General features: G+C 44.1%; 1 protein-coding gene across 1 annotated transcript in view; it reads left to right on the top strand.

Annotated features, from left to right (window-relative positions):
- Positions 1 to 597: 597 nt before the first annotated feature.
- BLMH (bleomycin hydrolase) overlaps positions 598 to 25,766 on the top strand; it is a 64,576-nt gene continuing 39,407 nt past the window's right edge. The window contains exons 1-6 of the mRNA XM_040338568.1: positions 598 to 739; positions 7,487 to 7,684; positions 13,363 to 13,472; positions 13,691 to 13,832; positions 15,977 to 16,065; positions 17,187 to 17,279. Of these exons, the coding sequence (XP_040194502.1) occupies positions 730 to 739; positions 7,487 to 7,684; positions 13,363 to 13,472; positions 13,691 to 13,832; positions 15,977 to 16,065; positions 17,187 to 17,279 (642 nt within the window). The 5' untranslated portion in view covers positions 598 to 729. The remainder of the gene's footprint in view (positions 740 to 7,486; positions 7,685 to 13,362; positions 13,473 to 13,690; positions 13,833 to 15,976; positions 16,066 to 17,186; positions 17,280 to 25,766) is intronic.

Raw genomic sequence — 25,766 nt, forward strand, 5'->3', positions numbered from 1 at the left:
GTTCGCACAGTCCATGTGCAGAGCCCGCCAGGAATTCGGCACGCGCTAATCACAGGCAGGGAGACATTGTCCCGATGCTCGGCTGCAGAGATCCGGAAATGTCTCCCTGCCTGTGATAAGCGCAGCGCAGTGCCGACTTCCTGGCGGGCTCTGCACGTGGACTGTGCGAACACGCCGGAGCTCATCCTTATTCTAGACTGAAGGGGATGAAGAAGGTTATCCTCAGTGAGGTGGTCGCTCAGTCGGTTGCAGACCAGACGTTCAAGGATTTTGGATAAAAAGGGGATTGTAGCAAGAATTATCACAGGAAGTAAATCGTACAAACGATAACTGTGCCACACCTTTCACAAGCAAAAATAGAGCCCTGGAACAATGCCAGAGTCCAACCAGAGTCACCCCTCCCCCCACACCCTGATACACACTGCAGTGCAAACTCTCTTGTTTAGCAGGCTCGCCCCGCCCTCTCCTGCGTAGTAGCCTGCCACTCACAGAGCGCCGTGAGCCCCGCCCTCTCCTGCCTAGCAGCCTGCCCCTCTCCTTCCTCGCTGCACAGTTTTCCTTTCACTTCTCTTCCAGCGCAGACGAGCCGGTCACGTGGTTAGGTTGGCACCGCCCCCGGTTGTTCACACGCTGTGCCTGCCCCGGAAGCGGAGAGTGGAGTGTGAGAGTTGCCGGTTCATTCGTACAGGATCTGCCGCGGCACCGCTTCTATAGACTGAGGAATAGACCATGAGCGCAGGTACGAGGGGGAGGGGCGGGTGAGCATGCCGGTGTGGGAAGTCGGGTCCGAACTGGGATCACCTGAGGACATTAGCGGGATCTGCCCTCCTAGGGGTGCTGAGTCATGGGCGGGGTGTGCTTCGCTGATGGGCGTGTCCGTAGACTCCTATAGGCTGACCTTTAGTATCCATGGCTGCTGTGTTATATAATACTGGCTTCATTCATTCTTTGCTGCGGATCTCCTGCTGCTCTTTGCAGCCACTTTCTTGTCTCTGCCCTCCAGTCTGGGTGTTTTTATAATGTTGAAATGGCCACTTGTAATCTCTCAGAGTGAGACCTGTGTGACAACCCCAGAGCACTATTGGGAGGGAGCGTTGTCACCCTGTAACAGGAAGTGCCTGCACTGGTACCTTAATGGCGGGATCACCGGCTATGAGATTAATGGAAGCTGCAGATTTAAAAATCTTAAAAATGAGTTTTTGAAATGATGATGTATAGAGGTGCACCGAAATGGATATTTTGGTACCGAAAATTCAGGATGCGCTTGGCTAACACCCTAAATGACCGTTTAAAAAAAAATATATATATATATAATTGTATTCAGCTTTTTAAATAATATAATGAATGTAACCCCTTCACACAGACTGTACACAAATATGCGGCCCACTAGACTGGGAATATTTCCATGGGGGCATATTTGTGTATCTTCCTTTGTTCTAGGAGCGTGCTAGCACAAAGGAGCCCCGGGCCCCGTTCGAACAATCGGGACCTGGAACATCCGATTCCGTGTCACCTGATCGCTGTGATCGCCTCTGATTTGCAGTTCATGTGAAGTCCATGCCGTGTTTTCTGTCTTTAGAATGGACAAGACAGATCTTCCTCTGTCCTTGCAGAGATGGACCCCTTTCACACTGAGGAAATAACGCCTGAAAACCGCCTCCCATTTATTTCAGTGTGTCTTTTCACACTGGGGCGGTGCGCTTTCGGGGCGGTAAAGTCCTGCAAGCAGCATCTTTGGGGCGATTTGGGAGCGCTGTATATATCGCTCCCAAAACACCCGGCCCATTGAAATGAATGGCCCGCGCTTCCAAAGCACTTCGTAAGCACCACAAGCCGAGCGCCGTGTATCTATTCAGACATGGGGCCCAGACCCCTCTCTCCCCTGATTGGCTAACTAACTTTGACAGCTGCGGGAGCCAATGGAACCGCGGCTGTGCCACAGCCAATCAGGAGGAGATAGCTGGACGTCTAAGGGAATCGTGGATAGAGATTGGGCTCAGGTAAGTATTAGGGGGTGCTGGGGGGGCTGCTACATACAAAAGGTTTGTATCTTAATGCATAGAATTCATTAAAGTGGAGTTCCAGCTTTTTTTGTTTATTAAAAGTCAGGAACTCCACCGTTTTGTAGAAACGAATAGCCGAGGTTATGATGCAGTCACTCCTGGTATATGTAATTATTTAAAAATAAATGTTACTGTGTTTGTGGCATTTTTCTGCCAGATCTTTAGCATGGCTTACTTTGGATGTGAGATAAAAGTCTGAAATGATGTGAACTTTGCATCCATTAGAGCAAGGGTCTCAAACTGGTGGCCCTCCAGCTGTTGTAAAACTACAAGTCCCATCATGCCTCTGCCTGTGGGAGTCATGCTGGTAACTGTCATTCTTGCAATTCCTCATTGGACTTGTAGTTTTGCAACAGCTGGAGGGCCGCCAGTTTGAGATGCCTGCGATTAGAGCCTTTGGTTGTCAGTAGTTCATTATTATGATTCAAGTGAGTAGGGAGATAAAAAAATTAAAAAAATCTGAACAGGATGGATTTCAGCTGAGTCGCATGAAAACACGTGAAACAGGATCCACTTCTACTTCTGTACTCCCACTTTCACATCCTGCTTATGAATGCTTTACACTTACAGGCCAGAAGGGATTTTATTTAAAGAAGAAATCCGGGATGGTGATAAAATATTTGTACATTAGCCATGTGTAGGTAAAGCGGAACTAAACCTATCGATTTAAAAACTGGTTACCTTCCGACAGGTACTGGGAATATAACTGTCCCATTGGGAGTGCTCTCAACCAAACTGTCAGACCATCAAATTGCAGTGTCATAACTGATCACGTGTGGCATCTTGGCAGTTGAAGAACAAAGAGAGGCTAAGGTGGCAAGCTTCCTTGGCTCAGTAGGGTTTAGTTCCGCTTTAAAGCGGAGGTCCGGACAAAAAGTGAACCTCCCACTTTTCGGACCACCCCCCCCCCCGGTGTCACATTTGGCACCTTTCAGGGTGGAGAGGGGTGCAGATAGGTATTTGCACCCACTTCCGGGAATAGACTCCCGAGTCACGCTCCCCCTGCTGTCTTCTGGGAAACACACTGGTCCCAGGAGACAGCAGGGACAAGTGAGGACGGGCTGCACCGCTTGCACATGTGCAGTAGGGAACTGGGCAGTGAAGCCGCAACGCTTCACTTTTTGATTCCCTCACCGAGGATGGCAGCGGGGGCAGCCGAGAGACGAGCGATTGCTCGGCCTCGGCTGCCCACATGGCGGGCACGCTGGACAGGTAAGTGTCCATTTTTTTAAAGTTAGCAGCTGCAGTATTTGTAGCTGCTGGCTTTTTTTTTCTTTATTCGGGTGGACCTCATGCTTATGTGTTTTTAGATTAGAATCGCACGCTGTGTACAGAATTCCATTTTTAAACATCAGTGATGTCACCTCTTATCACAATTTTTTTTTTTTTTTTTTTCTATCCCTGGGCTTCAGGAGGAGGGATCTCTGAAGTGGCAACATCACTTACTGTTAGTGTTTGTCACCATATACTAAGACTGAAGTCTGAATGGGCATCAATGTGGGTGGGACTGTGGCTGTGTATTGGATGAATTATTTTGAGAATCTCAAGACTCCTGGTCTGATCCATCCACTGTACCTTCTCCCCCTTTTCCACACTGTACAGCTTAGTTAGATGGACAGGTCAGGAGTCTGATTCATCCCATGCACATTATAAATACATATGACATAAATGAGCCGCTCAGACGTGAACGCCAAATGCGCATGGTAAAGCCCAGTTGAACTTTAAAGGGGTTGTAAAGGTAAACCTTTTTTTCCCTAAATAGCTTCCTTTACCATAGTGCAGTCCTCCTTCACTTACCTCATCCTTCCATTTTGCTTTTAAATGTCCTTATTTCTTCTGAGAAATCCTCACTGCCTGTTCTTCTGTCTGTAACTACACACAGTAATGCAAGGCTTTCTCCCTGGGGTGGAGAAAGCCTCTTGAGGGGAGAGGGGGCGAGCAGGAGGGTCAGGACACTCTCTCTACTTTGCAGATAAAGGAGCTGTGTGTTAGTGGGCATCCTGACACTCCTGCTTGCCCCCTCAAGAGTTTTTCTCCACACCAGGGAGAAAGCCTTGCATTACGGTGTGTAGTTACAGACAGAAGAACAGGAAGTGAGAATTTCTCAGAAGAAATAAGGACAGTTAAAAGCAAAATGGAAGGATGAGATAAGTGAAGGAGGGCTGCACTAAGGTAAAGGAAGCTATTTAGGGAAGAAAAAAAAATCCTTTACAACCCCTTTAAACTAGCTAAATAAATTTCGGATGCATCAGAACAAAAAGTTTGCAAAGTCTTACAATTTGTTTACATTGGAAAGCAGTCTCCGTTTGATTAGAAAATCCTGTCCCCTGCCAGCATGCTGAAGAGTGGAACCCTTGCTCCATGTGTGAAAGTCTGACATTCCCCCTGCTCAGTAAGAGCCAAAGCTTCCAAATTGGTAGGGAGCTTGATCTTTTCTGACTGTAAAACTATAGGTCTGACTCATAAGTGGGTGTGCCAGACCTCTGCAATGAGGCCGCTGCTTCCCTACAGAGAAAGGGTTCCACTCTGTTAATGGCATTGGACAGACTTTTCTAATCAAACGGAGACTGCTTTCCAAAGTAAACAAATTGTAAGACCTTAAAGCGTTAGTAAACTTGTCGAAATAAAACCAATTCTATAGATATCTTGCAAGGAAGGCAGGTAAGGGGACATTCTTCTAAAGCAAAGAATTATAAAACCTGCAATTGTACATAAAGAAAAGTCATCGGAATAGGTATACAAATGCTTTAACCTTCTTGTTTATTGAATGAATTTGGCCGTGTGTCTGCAGGTTTTGGGCTTGTGTTGATGGCATCAACACAAGCTACTGAGATGATTCAATATTCATTGATGGGGCATTTGACCTGCTTCGAGTGGGTTTTACATTCCCATAGGCTTGTTTGGGAATGCAAAAGCCCATGGACACAAGCCATGATATAAACTGAAGTTTCAATTGGAGTTTAATATGCACTGCTCAAAAAAGTTAAAGGAACACTTTGAAAACATATAAGATCTCAACGGACAAAAATCACATGCTGGATATCTATACTGATATGGACTGGGTAATGTGTTAGGAATGAAAGGATGGCACATCATTTGATGGAATTGAAAATTATCCACCTACAGAGGGCTGAATTCAAAGCCACCCCGATAATCACAGTGAAAAAATTATGCAGCAAGCTAGTCAATTTTGCTGAAATTTCATTGCAACAACTCAAAATGGTCCTCAGTAGTTTGTATGGCCCCCAAGTGCTTGTATGCATGCCTGACAACATCAGGGCATGCTCGTAATGAGACGACGGATGATGTCCTGGTGTATTTCCTCACAGATCTGGACCAGAGCATCACTGAGCTTCTGACCAGACTGAGGTGCAACCTGGCGGCACCGGATGGACCGAAACATAATGTCCCAGAGGTGTTCTTTTGGATTTAGGTCAGGTGAGCATGGGGGCCCTTCAATGGTATCAATTTCTTCTAGGAACTGGCTGCATGCTCCACATGAGGTCGGGCATTGTCGTGCACCAGGAGGAACCCAGGACCCACTGCACCAGTGTAGGGTGTGACAATGGGTCCAAGGATTTCATCCTGATACCTAATGGCAGTCAGGGTACCATTGTGTAGCCTGTAGAGGTCTGTGCATCCCTCCATGGATATGCCTTCCCAGACCATCACTGACCCACCACCAAACCGGTCATGCTGAATGATGTTACAGGCAGCATAAAGTTCTCCGTGGCTTCTCCAGACCCTTTCACGTCTGTCACATATGCTCAGGGTGAACCTGCTCTCATCTGTGAAAAGCATGGGGCACCAGTGGCGGACCTGCCAATTCTGGTGTTCAATGTAAAATGCCAATCGAGCTCCACAGTGTCCGCAGTGAGCACAGAGCACACTGGAGGACGTTGGGCCCTCAGGCCACCCCCATGAAGTCTGTTTCCGATTGTTTGGTCAGAGACATTCACACCAGTGGCCTGCAGGAGGTCATTTTGTAGGGCTCTGGCAGCGCTCATACTGTTCCTCCTTGCACAAAGGAGCAGATACCGGTCCTGCTGATGGGTTAAGGACCTTTTACAGCTCTGTTCAGCTCTCCTAGAGTAACTGCCTGTCTCCTGGAATCTCCTCCATGCTCTTGAGACTGTGCTGGGAGACACGGCAAACCTTCTGGCAATGACACGTACAGGCATACCCCACTTTTAAGTACACAATGGGACCAGAGCATGTATGTAAAACGAAAATGTACTTAAAGTGAAACAATACCTTTTTTCACTTCTAGGGTGTAGTAGGGGGTCAGGGGCTGTAGTGGGGGTGTCAGGAGCTGTAGTTGAGGTCTCAGGGGCTGTAGTGGGGGTATCAGGGGCACACTGGAACAGGGCAGGCTATGCTCTCTGAGCTTCAGCTCTTTCTACTGCGGCTGCAAAATGTCTGTACAGTACTTGTAAGGCACTTTACATACACTTGCGGGTATGTCCTTACTCGCGAGTGTATGTAAAGTGAGTGTACTTAAAGCGGGGTATGCCTGTATTGATGTGCCATCCTGGAGGAGTGCAACCTTTATAGGGTCCAGTATCGCCTCGTGCTACCAGTAGTGACACTGACCCTAGCCAAATGCAAAACTAGTGAAAAACTGTCAAAGATGAGTAGGGGGAAAAAATGTCAGACACCTCCACCTGAAAAAAACATTCGTGTTTTGGAGGTCGTCTCATTGTTGCCCATCTAGTGCACCCGTTGTTAATTTCAATTAACAGCAAAGCAGCTGAAACTGATTAACAACCCCCTCTGTATACACCCTTCCCCCTCTGCTACTTAACTGACCAGATCAATATCCCAGGAGTTCTGATTCAAAAGTGTTCCTTTAATTTTTTTGAGCAGTGTACTTTTGTATGTATAGTAACCCGCATCAAATTTCCAAATGGCTAAGCATAAAAGTGTCCATACCCTAATGTTATATCCTAACCGGTTTGTATTTGAGATGTGTCACTTTGTGGCTCACATGTGAACTGTCATTACATCCTGTGGACAGAAACAAGACTTTACTTGTATGCAGTGGCAGTTCAGCTTCCTCACCAGCTATGATGTAGGGAGGAAACTGTGGTATGACTTACAAAAGCTATTTTTGCATTTCTTTTCTGAAATATATGTCCCCTAGAGCAGTGGTTCTCAGTCCTCAAGTACCCCCAACAGGCCAGGTTTGCAGGTTTTCCTTGATTTTGCGAAGGTGCTTAAAATCGGAGTCCAAGCCTTTTGTATTTTGGACAGCTCTCACCTAAGAGAAATTCACAAACCATGGCCTGTTGGGGGTACTTTAGGGCAGTGGTTCTCAACCTCAGTCCTCAAGTGCTTCAGTTTGAAATGTAGTGTTTCGCTAATATTAAATGGAAGTGTAAAATGATTACCCAGTTATTTTTTACACTTGTTTTCTATCCCAGGTTTGAGTTTAGAGAAGACCGCTTCCTTCAGGAAGAAGCTGAAGTCTACTCCCCAGTTCCTCCTGGCTCAGAATGTTGCCACATGCAGTGATCCACTTGAAGTGTGTCTACAGAGGCAGACCGTTCAGGACAGCGCACATGTCTTCCAACACACCATCCCTGCTGAGGGCAAGCCTGTCACCAACCAGAAGAACTCAGGTAGGCCCCATCAGCTTGTTTTTAATGACCATGAAAAGTCTGTCTTTGAAATAATACTGTCATGAGAGGGGACCACTCTCATAGTTTTTTTTTTTTTTTTATTTTTTTTTTTTTAATTGGGTCTCATTCATACCAAATTTGTACCACATGCAAAAATGAACACTGGAGAGTTGTATTCTTTTCTGCACTCATTGGCACAGCCAAGCATGTTGGAGAAAAAGGTATTTTATTTTTGTTCTCATTGGGAGCACCTCCTTCCGCTGCCTGTACCTGTGTCACTGAGACAGGAAGTGAGCGAATATTTTTCCATAGAAGGTGCAAACGGCAATAAAAAGCCTAAACATGGTTTACCTTAATGCATTTCTTGCATTAGGGCTCTTTCACACGTCCGTTCCGTTCGTCCGTTTTTTGGACGTACGTTAATGGACCGCAATGCTTCCCTATGGGTTAACGTCCGTTAGCGGATGAGCATCCGCTAACGTCCGTTAGCATCCGTCTGCGTTAAGTTCCGTTTTTTTTGGACGGAAGAAAATCCTATTTTTCTTCCGTCAAAAAAACGGAACGGACGAAAAACGGACGTTAGCGGATGATCCGTTTACCATCCGAACCGCTAACATCCGTTTTTCATCAAAATATGTAAAAAACCCCCCAAAAAAAACAAAAAAAAACGGATGGAAAAACGGATCAACTGATGAAAAAAAAACTGATCTAAAAAACTGAGCTGACGTGTGAAAGAGCCCTTAGGGTAAAAAATATAGATGTGCACCAAATGGAAATTTTGATCCTGAAACAGAAAATGCAGGATGCACTTGATCGAAAATGTTTAAAAAAATATTTATATAAAAATGCACAAACGCACCTCCGAAATCTAAACGCAGCAACAACGCATCATTAAAGCCCCTTTAACACGGGTGGATAGAATTCAGCTTTTAGCTGCGGATAGATCAAGTTATCTAACACAGCTAAACTCAGACAATGTCTATGTCCACATTCACAGCAACGGTTTCATTACATGGGGTTTGGTTCAGATAGAAAAAATAGATTTGACTGCGTCCAGGAACAATTATTTCAGCTATCTGCAGTGTACTATGTCACCTGCAGATAGCAGTGGCAACAAGGAAAGAAAAACAGAAAGCAGTGGAACAGAAATGGTAAGAATGTTCCAATGCAGCTAAACGCAGCCACACGTAAATGCAGCTAATCCCAATGTACAACTGCAAGTGAACGCTGTGCCAAGGTTTTCTGAATTTCAAAATAACAAAACGGCTTTTAACTGCGGCAGAACAGCCATCCGTGTGAAAGGGGCCTAACACATCATTACCACACCTGTGTTAAGTTTTTTTTAAAGTGTTTTTTTGTTATTTTTCATTTTTTTTGCCACATGACCTATTAAAAAACACCATAAGCACAGTAAAATCGCTGAATTGGAGTTAAAACCATGTGTGTTTTCGTAGCCATTATCAGCACTTTTTTCTCTTATCGGCGGAATGGCGATAACACCATTTTCGGCTGCCGAAATTTCGGTGCATCTCTAAAAATGTTTAGGCATCAGCGTCCCCCCTCACCCCCCCCCCATACTTACCTGAGCCCTTATTTAATCCAGCGCTGCAGCTCTTCTCTCCCCTTACTCCCGGGTCTTGCTGGCTTTACTGGGTCATCAGGAGCCATTGGCTCACAGGGCTGTCAATCGAAGCCAATGACAAGGGAGTGGGGGCCGGGGCCAAGTCCCGCTGTCTGTGTCAATGTAAGCAGCGGTGGGACCAGGAGCTCCGGCAGGGGACCCAAGAGGAGGAGGTTTTGTGGCAGCTCTGTGCAATTTCATTGCACAGAACAGGTGTGTGTGTGTGTTTTTGTTTGTTTGTTTGTTTGTTTGTTTGTTTGTTTGTTTTTTTTTTTTTTTTTTTAGATTACCTTTCCTTATCGTACATCACAGGACACAGAGTTAGGCTATTATTCATTTACTTACTGGGTTATACACCATTTCTAGGTGGGTAGACACTGATAGACAAAGTCTTAGTTGGGAAGTCTGCCCCTATATAACCACTAGATCATTTAGTGAATCAGGGAGTAATTATACAGGTTCCTGTATCTGAAAGGGGCGCAGGGTTTTATTCGAACCTGTTGATTGTAGGGGAGGGTACCATCATCCTGTAGTAATTGAAGAGAGGAAGATGGAGATATATCACCCCTGGCGATTAGGGCCCCTTTGGGAGTAGTCCCTGATATATTTCTCCATCTTCCTCTCTTCAATACCAAGGATGTGTATTTACACGTACCTAGCTTTCAACCTCATTAGAGGTTCCTGTGGTTTACAGTAGAGGAACGTAATTTCCAGTTCGTGGCTCAGCCCTTTGGGATTGCCACAGCACCCTGGGTGTTTACAAAGGTCCTGGCACCAGTACTGGGTCTTTTAAGGGCCCAGGGAATTTTGGTGTGTGGATATCTGGACGTTCTTCTGCTCAGAGATCACTTACTACAGGCTCTATAACAGAGCTTGGCCTGCACAATGTGGTATTTAGAAAGCCTGGGCTAGGTCATAAATACCAAAAAGTCAGCCTTGAGACCAGCTCAAAATCTGAAGTATTTAGGTCCGATCCTAGATATGGTTCAGACAAGGGTGTTTTTGCCACTTGTAAGGATCTGTGCCCTGAAGGATCAGGTGCGTCATATATAGGGCACCAGCCAACCCTCCATTCGGCTCTGTATGAGTTTTCTAGGAAGGATTGTGTCCTCCTTTTGAGGCCCTATGCCCAGTTCCATTCCAGGCCTATACAACTAGACATCTTCTGGGTTTGGAACAGGAGAGGACAAGCCCTGGATTTGTCCATGTTCTTGTTTCCTCGGGCAAGCTTAAGCCTAAGCTTGTGGTTGCAGGATCAGAACCTGCGAAAAGGAATATTCTGCCTCCCGGTGTCTTGGAGAGTACTGACCACAGACGCCAGTTTCTCGGGTTAGGGAGTGACCCTAGAGGGGTTTACAGCTCTGGGGAGATAGTCAAGGGCAAAACCGAGCCTGCCCATCAACATCCTGGAGTTGGGGACAGTACATCTGGCCCTACGGTCCTGGACAGTGGAGCTTCAGGACTGCCCTATCAGGGTTCAGTCCAACAATACCACTGCAGTGGCCTAAATCAACCACACCAGGGCAGTACCAGGAGTTGTTCTACTTCAGAGATGAACCACATACTAGTCTGGGCAGATGGGCATGTGTTGGTTCTATTGGCGGTCCATATCCGGGGGGTAGAGAACTGGAAGGCAGATTATCTCAGCCACCAGCAGATCTGCCCCGGGGAATAGCCCTACACCCGAGGGTGTTCCAAGAAATTTGCTAGCGTTGGGGTAGGCCAGAACGTTGATCTATTGGCATCCAGGTTCAACAACAAGCTACATCGGTTTGTGTCCCGAACAAGGGATCCCCTGGCAATCGGAGCAGATGCTCTGGTAGTTCCATGGAGCCAGTACCCCCTGGTTTATGCTTCTCCGATCCCTCTCCTTCCACATTTGTTGCGCAGGATTCTGAGAGAGAGGGTTCCAGGCATTTTGGTGGCACTAGCCTGGCCCAGAAGGAGACTCCCAGGGATTGAGATTGGAAATAGACGGGCCATGGACCGCGCCACCCCGATCTACTGTCCCAAGGTTCTATATTCCACCCCAATTTACAGTCTCTAAAATTTGACAGCATGGTTATCAAAGCCAGGGTGCTGAAGGATCGGGGCATCTCAGGACCAGTGGTGTCTACCCTAGCGAATGCTAGGAAAGCGGTCACTAGGAGGATCCGTTATAAGGTCTGGAAGACTTGTATTGCTTGGTGCGAAGCCAGAAAATGGCATCCTCGGAAATACGTAATTGGGAGAATTCTATCTGTTCTACAGTCGGCTGTGGAAATCAGATTGGCTTTGAGTACAATCAGATTTCGGCCCTGTCATTATTCTTCCAAAGGCCTTTAGCCTCCCATTCGCTGGTCCGAACCTTTATGCAGAGGGCAACTCATTTGCTTACCTCCATTAAGTCACCTTAATGGAGTGATGAGTAAGCACCCGACTTTGGTGTGAAATATGTAAGGTGATACCTGTAGTTCACCTTTTTGTATTCAGCACTTGAATATAGAAATTGCACAGGAGTGGGGCCGTCGAGCCTTCTTTTCTTCTAAGTATCTGTTTGCATACAGGGCTTGCACCCTCCACGTGGGATAGAGGGTTTTTGGAGCAGAAGGGTAAGAGAAACTGCCTTGGAGCAATGTACGTATATGCAACTTAAATTTGGTGCCGTTTGTGTTACAGAAACAAGCATTTGAGCCTATCAAGGAAATTCTATTAGTCTTGCTGTCACGCAAGCTAGCCTTCCTGATGGCTATCACCTCAGCTAGAAGGGTGTTGGAATTGGCAGCCCTTTCATGTAGGGAGCCATACCTAATTCTTCACCACGACAATGTGGTTTTGCACCCTTTTCTATCCTTCTTGCCAAAGGTGGTGTCGACCTTTCATTTAAATCAGGATATTGTTTTGGCTTTTTTCCTCTCGGCCTTGTTTTACCAGAAAGACCCAAGAAGGGGCAGGCAGCTTCCAAAGCCTCCATTGCCAATTGGGTCCGCCAGTTGGTCATGCAGGCCTCTGGTCTGAAACGTAAGGCTACCCCATTCAGAGTGAGAGCTCATTCTGCCAGGGGTGTAGAAACCTCCTGGGATTTTCGCCATCAGGTCTCTTGGGCTCAGATCTGTAAGACTGATACCTGGTCTTCAGTGCATACGTTCACAAGATTTTATCAGGTAGATGTTGGAGCAGCCGAGGATTCGGCTTTTGTCCGTAGTGTACTACAGGCTGCCGTTGTTTTTTTAAATTCCTTTCTTTCTTAAAAATTCTGATTTTAGGCGTAAAGCTACATTCACACACCTGTGAATGAACAGGACAGGTTTGTGAAAACCTCAGTGTCCAGGGTGGATAACTCCGATAATCGCTGCATGAACGATTGATTACATGCAAGCGGCTATGATTAGCCAATTGCACCCACTGTGTGTTTCGGAAAGTCAAATCTCTCAGGCAACATTGCTGGATTGAGGAGGGGCTTAAGTAAGTGTTGGGGGGGGGGGGGGCAAAAGGTTTTTTATCTTAATGCATTAAAATAAAAAATAAAAAAAATTTCGAAGTGGAATAAAATGCCTAACTATAACTTTTTTTCATGTTTAAACCGCATATTTATTTTATTTTTTTCACCAAATGATAATAGATGAAAGCCTAAAAAAGAAAAGTATTCTATTGCAGCTTACTAATCCTTAGATGTAATGGCTGCATTCATGTTTGCCTTTGGGTTTAAGACTCCTTTTAGGCTGGGTTCACATTGCTGTGCGGAACTGCTCGCAGCTGGGGTCCGGTGCGTCTCAGTTTTAGGGACGAATTGGGACCTGAATTATTGGCTGGATTCAAAGCTGAAACGAACCAGAAGACGCACAGGACTCTTCTGCAAACCGCTCCACAGCCATCCTGGAGATGTGTGAACTGTCTCCATTGAGAGCCGGTCGCAGTCTCCTGACATGCGAATTGGATGTGGAGAAACTTCTGCATCCAATTCGCATAAGTGTGAACCCATACTTAAGCTATCCCTGAATGAATGTATTCCATCTCTGAGTACAGTAGGCACTGATTGGAAAGTTTGCTACATAATAGATTGTCATTTATCTTTTAGGGCGGTGTTGGATCTTCTCCTGCCTGAATGTGATAAGATTGCCTTTTATGAAGAAGTTTAACATTGAGGAGTTTGAATTCAGTCAGTCCTATCTGTTTTTCTGGGACAAGGTATGTAGCCATTGTGAGATAACCTTTAGCAGAATGGATTTTTCATCTGACATTTCCTATTAAACATGCTCAATCTACACAATGTAATTACTTATTGATCATCCTTAATACATAAGACAATAAGTGTGATTGTATCTTGCTACTTTCTTTAGACATGATGGCACCCTTTGTAGACGTCATTGAAAATGATTTATGTTATCAATTTGTTATCCCAACAGGTAGAACGCTGCAATTATTTCCTAAATGCCTATGTTGAAACTGCACATTTGAATGAACCAATTGATGGAAGGCTTATGCAGTTTCTGCTTTCAAACCCAACCAATGATGGAGGACAGTGGGATATGCTGGTTAACCTCATAGGTAAGGGCTTGCCAAAAACAGTAACTAAGCTCTGTGTTCATGATATTATATTTAACACAATTCTAAGCCTTTTTTTTTTTTTTATGCTTCTAAATGGAAACGCCGCTAAACGTGGCATGTAAATGCGGCAAAACGGACGTTTTAAACGTCGGTTACTATTTTTCAAGTTGATGTGTCACAAATGCCCTTTCCCAAGCTATCTACTTGGTGACAGGATCTGCCTGTATCATCTCCATCGTGCTGTAATAAAAAAATTATTAGCACACAAAACAAGTGGCCAGAGCTGCTCACCAGCAGCCATGTTGCCTTGCACTTCATTTTACAGCTACCAGCTTTTCTCTTATACAGGAAATTATTTACATTCAGGGCTAAACACGTGACATGAATATTGCTCTTGATTGATTTATTAAACCATTTGCTTGGTTGTCCTTTGTACCATTCTATGGCTGAAGTTTTCTTTTATACACTTTGACCCAGAATTAGACGGCTCATTTGCGGACAGCCTCTATATTCTGTCAATAGGGGGAGCCGCCCTACCAGGAGAACATAGTAATTATTACTGCTAGTGGCTATAATGGCTGTTGGCAATAAGCGCATGTAAAATCCAACAGGCTGTACCCAAGTTGATTGATCAACTTCGGTACATACTGCCTACTAGGGCCGAAACAACTAATCGATTAATCGACAACTAATCGGTTATGAAATTAATCGATTACAGTTTTCATAATCGATTAATCGGCCAGTAACATAATGGGGTTAAAAAAACTAAAATTAGCCCTTTATAGTACAAAAAAGCTTAAATGCTATTTTTTTTTTTAAGGCTATTATCCGATTAATCGAAACAATAATCGGCCAACTAATCGATTATGAAAATAATCGTTAGTTGCAGCCCTACTGCCTACCCATACATGGCTCAATTCTTGGCCATTTCAGCAGGGACCGTCTGTGCTCGGCTTTAGAAAGTGTTCTCCTGAAAATTAAAAATCCTAATGAAATGGATCCCTGTAATTGTACTGTAAAGTGTATATACACCCTAACTAAAAACATGTTGATCTGTTAAATATAATTTATTGCAGTTTAGCAGCCCTTAGATGTGGTGGCTGCATAGTTTTCTTCAATTAGAAAGGAAAAAAACTACCCGATCTTGCCAGAAAACCCAAAGTTTCTCACCCCACCCCAAAAAAGTTACATTTTTAAAGGTAGTTTTGTATTTTATGGAACTTTCTTTTTTTAATTAAAGCAAGCAAAGCAGATCTAGGAGCATACAGTTGTATTCAATGTGTTTGTTCTACCTTACAGATGAATAGTATTACAGTACTTGCCACGTGTTCTTCCAGCTGTAAAACTACCAGATGTAGACACAATATGCCATACACTAACCTGCTTCATGTGAGCTCCCTGCAGTATGCATACCATGATGATAATCTTCAGATTTTAAGAGTGGATAGATGACTATGCCGGAGACTGGCTGCTCATTGGCTGCTGCCAGCTCCCCTGCCACCTCCTCCTCGGCTCCTCTACTCCTTTTCCTCTCTGCTGTGCCCGCTCCTTCCGCCACACTGGACTGACACCTCAGGGGATATATGGGGCGCCATGCTGGACCGGCACTGTGGCTTTTGTGTGGTTCCGCACTCTGCACACCATGAGATGTGTTTTGGAGGAGGAGCGTGAGGGGGACAGCACAGAGCACTCAGCCGGCTACACGCACCCCTTACTGACACAGTTTGCAGACGCTATAACTTTTGCGCAAACCAATCAATATACGCTTATTGGGATTTTTTTACCAAAAATATGTACCTGAAAACATATTGGCCGAAATTTGTCACACTTTTTTCTTTATAGCGCAAAAAATAAAAAACACACAGGTGATCTATGGGGGAAGAAAATACAAAAATTTTACTTGGGTACAGCATTGCAGGACCGCGCAATTGTTGGTTACGGCACTGCATTACTTTATCACAAAAAATGGCCTGGTCAGGAAGGGGGTAAAACCTTTTCGGAGCTTGAGTGGTTACGTTTGCCTACCTCTGCTTTGATCCCTCCCGATTTAAATGTAATTTTTTTAAATGCAGTCAGTCCAGTTTTTTTTGTTTATTACTAAGTCTTTAACAAATTATGCGTTTTTACATCCTGCTTTCCTTTAGAAAAATATGGTGTCATCCCGAAGAAATGTTTCCCTGAATCTCACACCTCAGAGGCCACGAGAAGGATGAATGACATTCTTAACCACAAGGTGAGGGTGGTATATAGCATGGAAAGAGCAAGCTTTTATCAACGATATACATGCATGTCTGTCCAGTAAGCCAAAGAGCTATGTGCAGAGTGTAGTAATCCATAGCAAATAAGCAGAATTAATGTTTCAGTGATCTGACTTCAGAAATCTGATCTTGCTGTTATGAATTGCTGCTCTTTGCATTTTCCAATTGTCCTTTGTGTTGTCTTACTGAAAAGGTCTTTTTTCCATTTTGTAACTTACAGCAGAAAAATGACACCTGGAATCTAGTGGGTTGGTGACAGTGAAAGCATCTGCTTCACTTTCCTGTGAAGTTATACTGTATACTGCTGATTACCTTGCACTGTCTCACACACACACACACACACACACACACACACAGAGCCATGTATGTATGAGTGTCAATGCACATGTATGTCTGCAGTGTTGCCAACCTACCAGATTGAAATTTACTGGCACGACACCCGAAATGTACTGGCGCAGCCACGTTTTTATTGGCAAGTTACAAAATTACATTTGTAGGTGCAAATTTCAGTGTTTAGGCTACAAACAAGTACGCTAGGCAAATAGCTGGCAGTATAGCTGCGGTGCCAATTGATTTCAATGGGCAGAGGCGGTATACACACCGCTCCCTCACCGCTCCAAAGATGCTGCTAGCAAGACTTTTTTTACCGTCCTACAAGCGCACCGCTCCAGTGTGAAAGCCCTCGGGACTTTCACATTGGAGAGATGGCAGCGGCTGTTTCAGTTCGCTTTGCAGGTGCTAATTTTAGTGTTTAAAGCGCTTGCAAAGCAACCCAGTGTGAAAGGGGTCGTATGGAGATTCACATTCTTATTTGTCCTGTTTACTGTTACCATCGAACGTGAATGAAAATTGCACACCAGAACAGGAATAGAGGGGGAAATCTTCCAGTGGGGTACTAGTTGTTACTAGTTGGTGACACACTGGGATTCCCTCACTTTGGAGGGATTTCTTCTCACTTCCTGCTTTAGCTATGGCACAGGAAGGGAAATCTCCCCAATGGGACAGGGCTTGTAACCCTTCTTTACTTTTTGCTTTGAGTTCCACTTTAATGTTATTACAGAGTATAACTGACAAAATTACTTGCGTGTATTTGCAGATGAGGGAATATTGCCTACGGCTGAGGAACATGGTCTCCAGTAGCAGTACAAAGGAAGAGATCTCTGCAGCTTTGGATACTATGATCGAAGAGGTAACTGTTTGCATGGGTTATTCTTGTCTAGTTTTGCATGTCATTGAACCATAATGACTTTGTGTGCTTGTATGATAAATACATGTATGCTGAGTCAAGTAAAACACAGAATCTAGTGTTTTTGTCTTTTATTCCCTGAGGGTTTACAAAACATTGAACTGCTGTAAAATTCTCAATCTGGGATTCTTATATTCTATAATATAAAAAGCCAAAAACGTTAGATCTGCCATTGCTGAGGACCTGAAAATTTTAAGTTTTTTTGACTGTCTCTCGCCTCAAAACTTTCCAAGACACTAACCCAAAACAAGCATGCTGATTAGTGAATTTGAACTCCTGAATTGCATACTTGTTCTAGGTCATTGATTTGGAGTATTGAATTTGCACGATGACCAGGCAACTATAATTTTTAAGAGGAGAGGCTGGCAAAAGTAACCTTCCTGGTTCTCGCAGTATAAAAAAAAAAAGGGAAAATAAATGTATGCAGAAATGTCATACCCATGTTGGCCACTAGGTGGCAGCGTAGGAGAGGAAACGCTCAACTAACATATACCAGTATAAAAAAAAAATCCATTGCTGAAGCCAACTAGCTGGATGGCTGCGAGGTGGTGCATATAAGGGGCCAATCATAATCATTTTCTTTGCATAGAATGAAAAGTAGTCTTTTTTTTTTTTTTTTTGTTTTTTTTTTTTTTTTAAGGCAATTTCTGTGTAAACCTTATTCCAGATTAAAGCTGATTTTCAGACAGATATAAAAATCTCTAGAAGTTGTGTGTTCCTTGAAACATATCTTTTTTTTTTAAAGGAGCTAGTATACATTACTGAATCTGATTCTATATCGGCTTCTTGTAATCCCCTATACAGCAGCACACAAACTGAGACAGGAAGGGACAACACTAGGGGCTACATGGATATGTGCTGATAAGTAACATGATTATTATCATATAGAATTTAAATAGCGCCATCAGTTTGCGCAGCACTTTGCAATGTAAATGAAGACAATACACCAACAGTAAAATTCAAAACAAGAGGGTTAGAGGAGCCCTGCTCCTGCGAGCTTACAATCTAAGAGGGAGGGACTAGTGAAACAAAAGGTAGGGACCATGGGATGAACTGATGGAAGATCTGGCTGTTAGCTGGAGGCTGGCTAGGCCTCCATGAAGAGATGAGTTTTCAGGGATTGCCTACAAGTGGACAGAGAAGGAGATAACCAGGCAGGTTGGGGCAGTGCGTGCCAGAGGAGTTCCAGGGGCTCATGAAATGAGCATGGGAGGAGGAGACAAGGGAGCTAGAGAGAAGAAGGTCTTGGGAGGAGCGGAGAGGACGGTTTGGATGATATTTGGAGATAAGATTGGGGATGTAGCTTGGGGCAGAATTGTGTATGGCTTTGTATGTTATTGTTAGTGTTCTAAATTGTATTTGTTGGGCAATGGGAAGCTAGTTTTTGGCAGAGGAGTGGCGGACACTGAACGGTTGGTAAGGTGGATGAATCTGGCAATGGCATTCATGATTGACTGAAGAGGGGATAGCTTGCGGAGAGGTAGGCCAATGAGGGAGTTACAATAGTCAAGGCGAGAGATAACAAGGGAGTTAATAAGTTGCTTAGTGGTGTCAACGGTTATAAAGGGGCATATTTTGGATTTTTTTTTTTCGGAGTTGGAAGTTTGTACGGCTTGGACAGTGATTGGATTTGGGGCTGAAAGATTAGAGTCTAGGATTACACCTAGTACCTTGGCATGAGGGGAGGGACTGGTGGTTGTAGTATTAATCTTGGAGAAGTTTGGGGGGGGGGGGGGGGGGCACAGACTGAATGAAAAATTACGCCTGTAGCTTCAATAAGCACCTGGCCACACCTAAACCCGCCCATTACTTTCTGCGCTGACAACACTGCTTTTGTTACTGCAGCTCACAGTAGGAGCGTTTCAATATCTGGGAGGGGGAGTATGTGAGACACAAATGGAGGATTTGCCTGGTTCAGGAAGGCAAGTAGAGTTTTATTTATGGGGCTTGAGGATCACATAGTAAGTAGATTTGGTACTTGCTTCAAGTGTCACAGAGGAGCATTTAGTTGTACTTTAGTTAATGTTAATACTTATGGGCATAGATAAAGAAGAAGATCTACAACAACCAACATTGATTATCTTTCAATAACGAATAGCCAAAAAATGAAAGGATTCTGTCTACTGCAAGCTATTGTACAGCAATGCTTGCTGCAAAACGTTATTAATTGAACTACCCTGTGATATTAAGAATACATTGACCAATTGGTCTTTGATTAGCTAGATTACAGTCTAGGGACAGGGTTACTATGTTTAATTATTAGCTACATAGAAGATAAAATCCAATCTGGAAATAAAATGAATCCAACAAAGCCTGCTCAGCTGATATTTCTGCAGCGCTACTATCTTCCTATCGTTGTAAAATGCACGATGATATTACTACTTTCTTGATAAGGTTTTAGATGTCAATACTGATAACAAGGCATTGTGTAACAGTAAGATGAGGTCAATAGGAAATATGCTGGGTCAGTTATCTAAATGAGTGATTATATATTGGATATTTGCTTGTAGAACAAGTCAGAGTACGGTCCAAAATGTTGTAATCCCATAAGAATGAATCATTCTGGCTGCTCTTCAATATTGAAGGGTGTAATCTGACAGACACATTTAATAAAAAAGCAAATGTGCGTGAGTCTACTCAAAACGGACACCTATTGGTGGACATTGATAGATTAACCAGTGGACTTTTGGGGTCTCCAATAAGTTGTCTATGCGCCTCTTCCTTGGAGTCACACTACTCTAATTGAACTTTTAGTGTAAAGAAACTAACAAAATGCCACACCGAGGTGAACTCCACTGAAAAGGGCATGCCTATTCCAGAAAAAAAAAGAAATTAGGGCACACCGACCTAGTGCATTACCATATATAAACGTTTTATTAAAAATAGAGAATAAAACAAATAGCCCTACTCACAAACAAGCTTAGGTGAAAAGCTTTTCTGACAATCAAGCTGGATCTCTTGGTACCTGCAAGCAGGACTTGATGACAAGAGGATCGGAAGGTGCCTCAAACATCTGAATGGCTGACGCGTTTCTGGGGCGCACCCCTTTCTTCAAAACCTAATCGGTTTGTGGTACCTCTCTCCTGTGTGCCCCCATATATATGTGTACACATGTGCATCTATAGGTCCAAGCTCGGGTGACCCTCAATCAACTGAACCCCCCTTCAATCACGGCTTACCCTGCCTATAGGGATGGAACTCCCACATTCTCATCCCAATAGGAGGTAGCCAGCTAACAATCTATTGTGGCCAAAAAGGAGCATTGGGGAACCTCCCCTCTTTAGCACTGGAAAAGGACACAGTGGTGCACACTGGCAACGCGTCAGCCGTTCAGCTGTTTCAGGCATCGTCCGATCCTCTTGTCATCAAGTCCTGCTTGCAGATGGGCTGGTCTGAGTATTTCAAGAACTGCTGAGCTACTGGGATTTTCACACACAGCCATCTCTAGGGTTTAGAGAGAATGGTCTGAAAAAGAGAAAGTATCCAGTGAACGGCAGTTGTGTGGACGAAAATGCCTTGATGTCAGAGGAGAATGGGCAGACTGGTTCAAGATAATAGAAAGGCAACAATACCTAAAATATCCACTTGTTACAACCAAGGTATGCGGAATACCATCTCTGAATGCACAACACATTGAACCTTGAAGCAGATGGGCTACAACAGCAAAAGACCACACAGGGTGCCACTCCTGTCATCTAAGAACAGGAAACCAAGGTTACAATTTGCACAGACTCGCCTAAATTGTACAATAGAAGAATGGAAAAACGTTGCCTGGTCTTATGGGTCTCGATTTCGAATGCGACATCCAGATGGTACGGTCAGAACTTGGTGTAAACATGAAAGCCTGGATCCATCCTGCCTTGTGTCAACGGTTCCGGCTGGTGATGGGGGTGTATTGGTGTGGGTAAATATTTTTTCGTGCCATGCGTTGGTACCAATTGAGCATCTTTTTAATTTCTGTGGCCTACCTGAGTATTGTTGCTGACCATATCCATCCCTTTATGACCATAGTGTACCCATCTTCTGATGGCTACTTCCAGCAGGATAATGCACCATGTCACAAAACTCACCACTGGTTTCTTAAACATGACAATGAGGTCACTGTACTCCAATGGCCTCCAGTCACCAGATCTCGATCCAATAGAGCACCTTTGGGATGTGGTGGAATGTGCAGTCGACAAATCTGATAGCAACTGCGTGATGCCATCATGTCAATGTGATCCAAAATCTCTGATGTATCTTAACACCTTGTTGAATCTATGCCAAAGAATTAAGGCAGTTCTGAAGGCAAAAGGGGGTCCAACCTGGTACTAGCCAGGTGTATCGGTGAGCGTGTATTCTACTGGTCATCATGTTTTTATGTTTGTTACATTCGACTGCATGATTCTGTGCCTTATCTGTATAGTAAATTACTATGTAGCTCCTGTGTTGCGGACCTATCGCACTGATTTTCTCTTCAAATCAAGGACACTTTCTATGTTGTGGTTGTTTATCTTATAAACTATTGAAACGGGAAAATAAGGCTCATTGTTTGGTCTCTGATGAGTGATATTTAGATGTCATTTAGATCACGTTGAAGGCACAGGGACGGCACACCATGAACATGTGTACACGTACATTGACTGCACTTAATCTGACGTAAAGAATTAATTTTCAAAGGACTGTTTGAACTTTTTAATTTGGCTTCCGTTCATGATGCATATTTCTATGAACGAACTGTTAAGGCTTATGCTGAATTTTTTTTCCTTTAAAGCGGGATTCCACCCGCAATTTTTTTTTTTTTTAAGTCAGCAGCTACTAAGGACACTTACCTGTCCTACTTGCCCGCGCTGATGCCCCCCCCCCCCCCCGATGCCGATCTCACGATCGATGCAGGTCCCGCACAGACTTGTGAATGGGCGGCTGCTCTCTGAGAACACACACAGGGCCAGATTCACGTACAATTGCGCCGGGGACACGTAAGCCATTTAAGTTACACCGCCGTAAGTTTTCAGGTTTAGTGCTCGATCCACAAAGCACTTACCTGGAAACTTGCAGCGGTGTATCGTAAATGCGTCTGGCGCAAGGCAGGCCAAATAGAATGGGGCGAGTACCATTTAAATTAGGCGCGCTCCTGCGCCGGACGTACTGCGCATGCTCCCGTCGCAAATTTCCGGACGCGCTTTGCGCGAAAAAAGATTTACGCCGGAAAAAATAAAAGATTTGAAAAAAATTCAAAAGCGACGCGGGAAAGACAGGCATACTTTAACATGGTGGAGTACTTTTACACCATGTTAAAGGTGCCCTATCTTTGCGACGGAAATCCAACACTCACGACGACGTAACGACGGGAAAAATCTTCGTGGATCACCGTAACTCCTAATTTGGTTTACAACGCAAACTCCCCCCAGCGGCGGCCGCGGTACTGCATTCTAAGATCCGACAGTGTAAGTCCATGACACCTGTCGGATCTTCTGCCTATCTATGCGTAACTGATTCTATGAATCAGTCGCATAGTTAGAAACAGAGATACGACGGTGTATCAGATACGCCGTCGTATCTCTTTTGTGAATCTGGCCCACAGTTCCCAGAAAGCAGCGCGCTCCATTCACTAGGAGAAGATGAAGAAGGAGGACCGCGGCTACGGAAGAGGCATATTACGAACTTCCGCATAGCAACAGGTATTTCGGGTGAGTATGAATTATAATTTTTCACTTTTTTTTTTTTTTTTTTTTTTGATTTTTGGGCAAATGTTTTTTTTTTGAGTGGAACTCCACTTTAAGCATACAGGTCGCTGACCTAATGCTGAACTAGTACATGTGTAGTTTACATTTGTGATAAGAATGGTCAGTTCAAAAGTTTAAAGTTTTTTAAAAGAAAGAAACAAATCATTCTGCATACTAGTAAATATACCATTCTGCATACTAGTAAATATACAACGTTTATTTAAAAGTTGTTCTGGCAACTCATATTTTTTTCATTTTTATTTTGCATGCTAAATAGAATAGTTTGCAGTCTCAGCTAAACTAATCCTGTCACAGCTTCGTGTATCCATTCCGACATGGAGCTGCGCCGGGTCCCACCCCCTCTCTCTCTCCTGATTGGCTAACTGAGTTTGACAGCAGCGGGAGCCAATGGTGCCGCTGCTGTGTCCCAGCCATTCGGGAGGGAGAGTTCCGGACAGCCGAGACACTCGTGGACATCGCTGGATAGAGATGGGGCTCTAGACTTTATTTTAATGCATAGAATGTATAAAGGTAAAACACCTTCTGACTTTACAACCCCTTTAATTTTCCTCTGCAGCAGTAGAAGCAGAACTATGGCCTCCCATTCAAAGAGAACTTAGTTCTTAGCTGCACACTTAGTTTTCTGATTTCTCAGAAATTCCCACAAATACCAGTTGAGCCTGCCAGTGAAGTCCACCTAATGCAGTATTCCGTATTAGCATGGCAACAGTACTGCACTGCTCTTGATTTCAGAGCAAAGTTGCCACTCTCCTGTAAGCAGTGCCTGCTTGCACTATAATGGGATGGGGAAAAAAAACCATTTCAGACGTGTGACAATGAGCATTTTTACTTCTGATTCACAAGACTGTATCTTGCCAATCAGCAGATGGCCACACCTAGCCCTGCCCACTGCTTTTCTGGATTGACTGTACTGTATGGGACTGTACTGTATGGGTCTGTACTGTACATGTGACTGTACTGCATGTGTCACTAAAACCCTCCCACTCCGAGCTACAATGTCTGGGAGGATGTGCGACACAAATAAAGATAGTTTTGTAAACTTTACAAAGCTTCTGCATCATATTATCTGGATTTGGTACTTTCAATACTTTTTTTTTTTTTTTTTTTTTTTAACCACTTAAGGACCACCCACTGTATATATACGTCCTCTTTTTAAACATGGATATCTCAGTAACGGCAGCAGCTGCTGCCACAACTGAGATATCCATGTTTTCAGTGGGCGGCCGTGTAAACGATAACGGCGGTCTCCGCGGCGGATTCGCCGCGAGATCGCCGTTATCGGTGGCGGGAGAGGGGCCCCCCCCTCCCGCCGCTTTTCCGCGCCCTCCGCCGCTTACCGGAGCCGTCGGTAGCGGCGGAGGAGATCCGATGCTGCCGCCTTGTGTGTGAGGACTTGAGTGAGGGCAAGATGGCCCCCACCCGTCCTCATAGCTCTGCTGGGCGGAAGTGACGTCAAAACGTCAGTCCCGCCCAGCCTCTTAAAGAGACAATTTTTTTTCTGTCGTTTTTTTTAAATGACACATTTTCCTTTTTTTTTTTTTTTTTTTTGCATTTAAGCCTAAATATGAGATCTGAGGTCTTTTTGACCCCAGATCTCATATTTAAGAGGACCTGTCATGCTTTTTTCTATTACAAGGGATGTTTACATTCCTTGTAATAGGAATAAAAGTGATCATTTTTTTTTTTTTTTTTATATTTTAGTGTAAAAAATAATAAAATCAATAAAATTAAATAAGAAAACAAAAAAAAATTTTTTTTAAAGCGCCCCGTCCTGACGAGCTCGCGCGCAGAAGCGAACGCATACGCAAGTAGCGCCCGCATATGAAAACGGTGTTCAAATCACACAAGTGAGGTATCGCCGCGATCGTTAGAGCGAGAGCAATAATTATAGCCCTAGAGCTACTCTGTAGCTCAAAAAATGCAACTTATAGAATTTTTTAAACGTCGCCTATCTAGATTTTTAAGGGTAAAAGTTTGACGCCATGCCACGAGCGGGCGCAATTTTAAAGCGTGACATGTTGGGTATCATTTTACTCGGCGTAACATTATCTTTCACAATATATAAAAAAATTGGGCCAAATTTATTGTTGTCTTATTTTTTAATTCAAAAAAGTGAATTTTTTCCAAAAAAAAGTGCGCTTGTAAGACTGCTGCGCAAATACGGTGTGACAAAAAGTATTGCAATGACCGCCATTTTATTCTCTAGGGTGTTAGAAAAAAAAAAATATATAATGTTTGGGGGTTTTAAGTAATTTTCTAGCAGAAAAAAATGTTTTAGTCTTGCAAACACCAAATCTGAAAAACACCTGTGGTCTTTAAGTGGTTAATACTGTCACACAGGAGCCTTTAGTTGTATTTTAAGTAACATTTAGGGCCCTTTCACACGGGGCGGATCAGTAATGATCCGCCTTCGTGTGTCCGTAAGCTCAGGGGGGATCGCTCCGTATATCCCCGCTGAGCCGTCAGCTGACAAGGCGGTCCCCGCACACTGTGCATGGACCGCCCTGTATTTTCTCCGCTCTCCCCTATGGGGGAATCGGATGAACACGGACCGCGTGTCCGTGTTCATCCGATCCGAAGACGGAAGAAAAAACATGATTTTCTTCCGTCTGCAAAATCGGATCTTTGCGGAGGCGGGTGATTACAGGTGTCAGCGGATGTTTATCCGCTGACACCCGCAATCACATAGAGACCAATGTATGTC

Source organism: Rana temporaria, chromosome 2 (assembly GCF_905171775.1).
Source record: "Rana temporaria chromosome 2, aRanTem1.1, whole genome shotgun sequence".
NCBI classification, from domain to species: domain Eukaryota; kingdom Metazoa; phylum Chordata; class Amphibia; order Anura; family Ranidae; genus Rana; species Rana temporaria.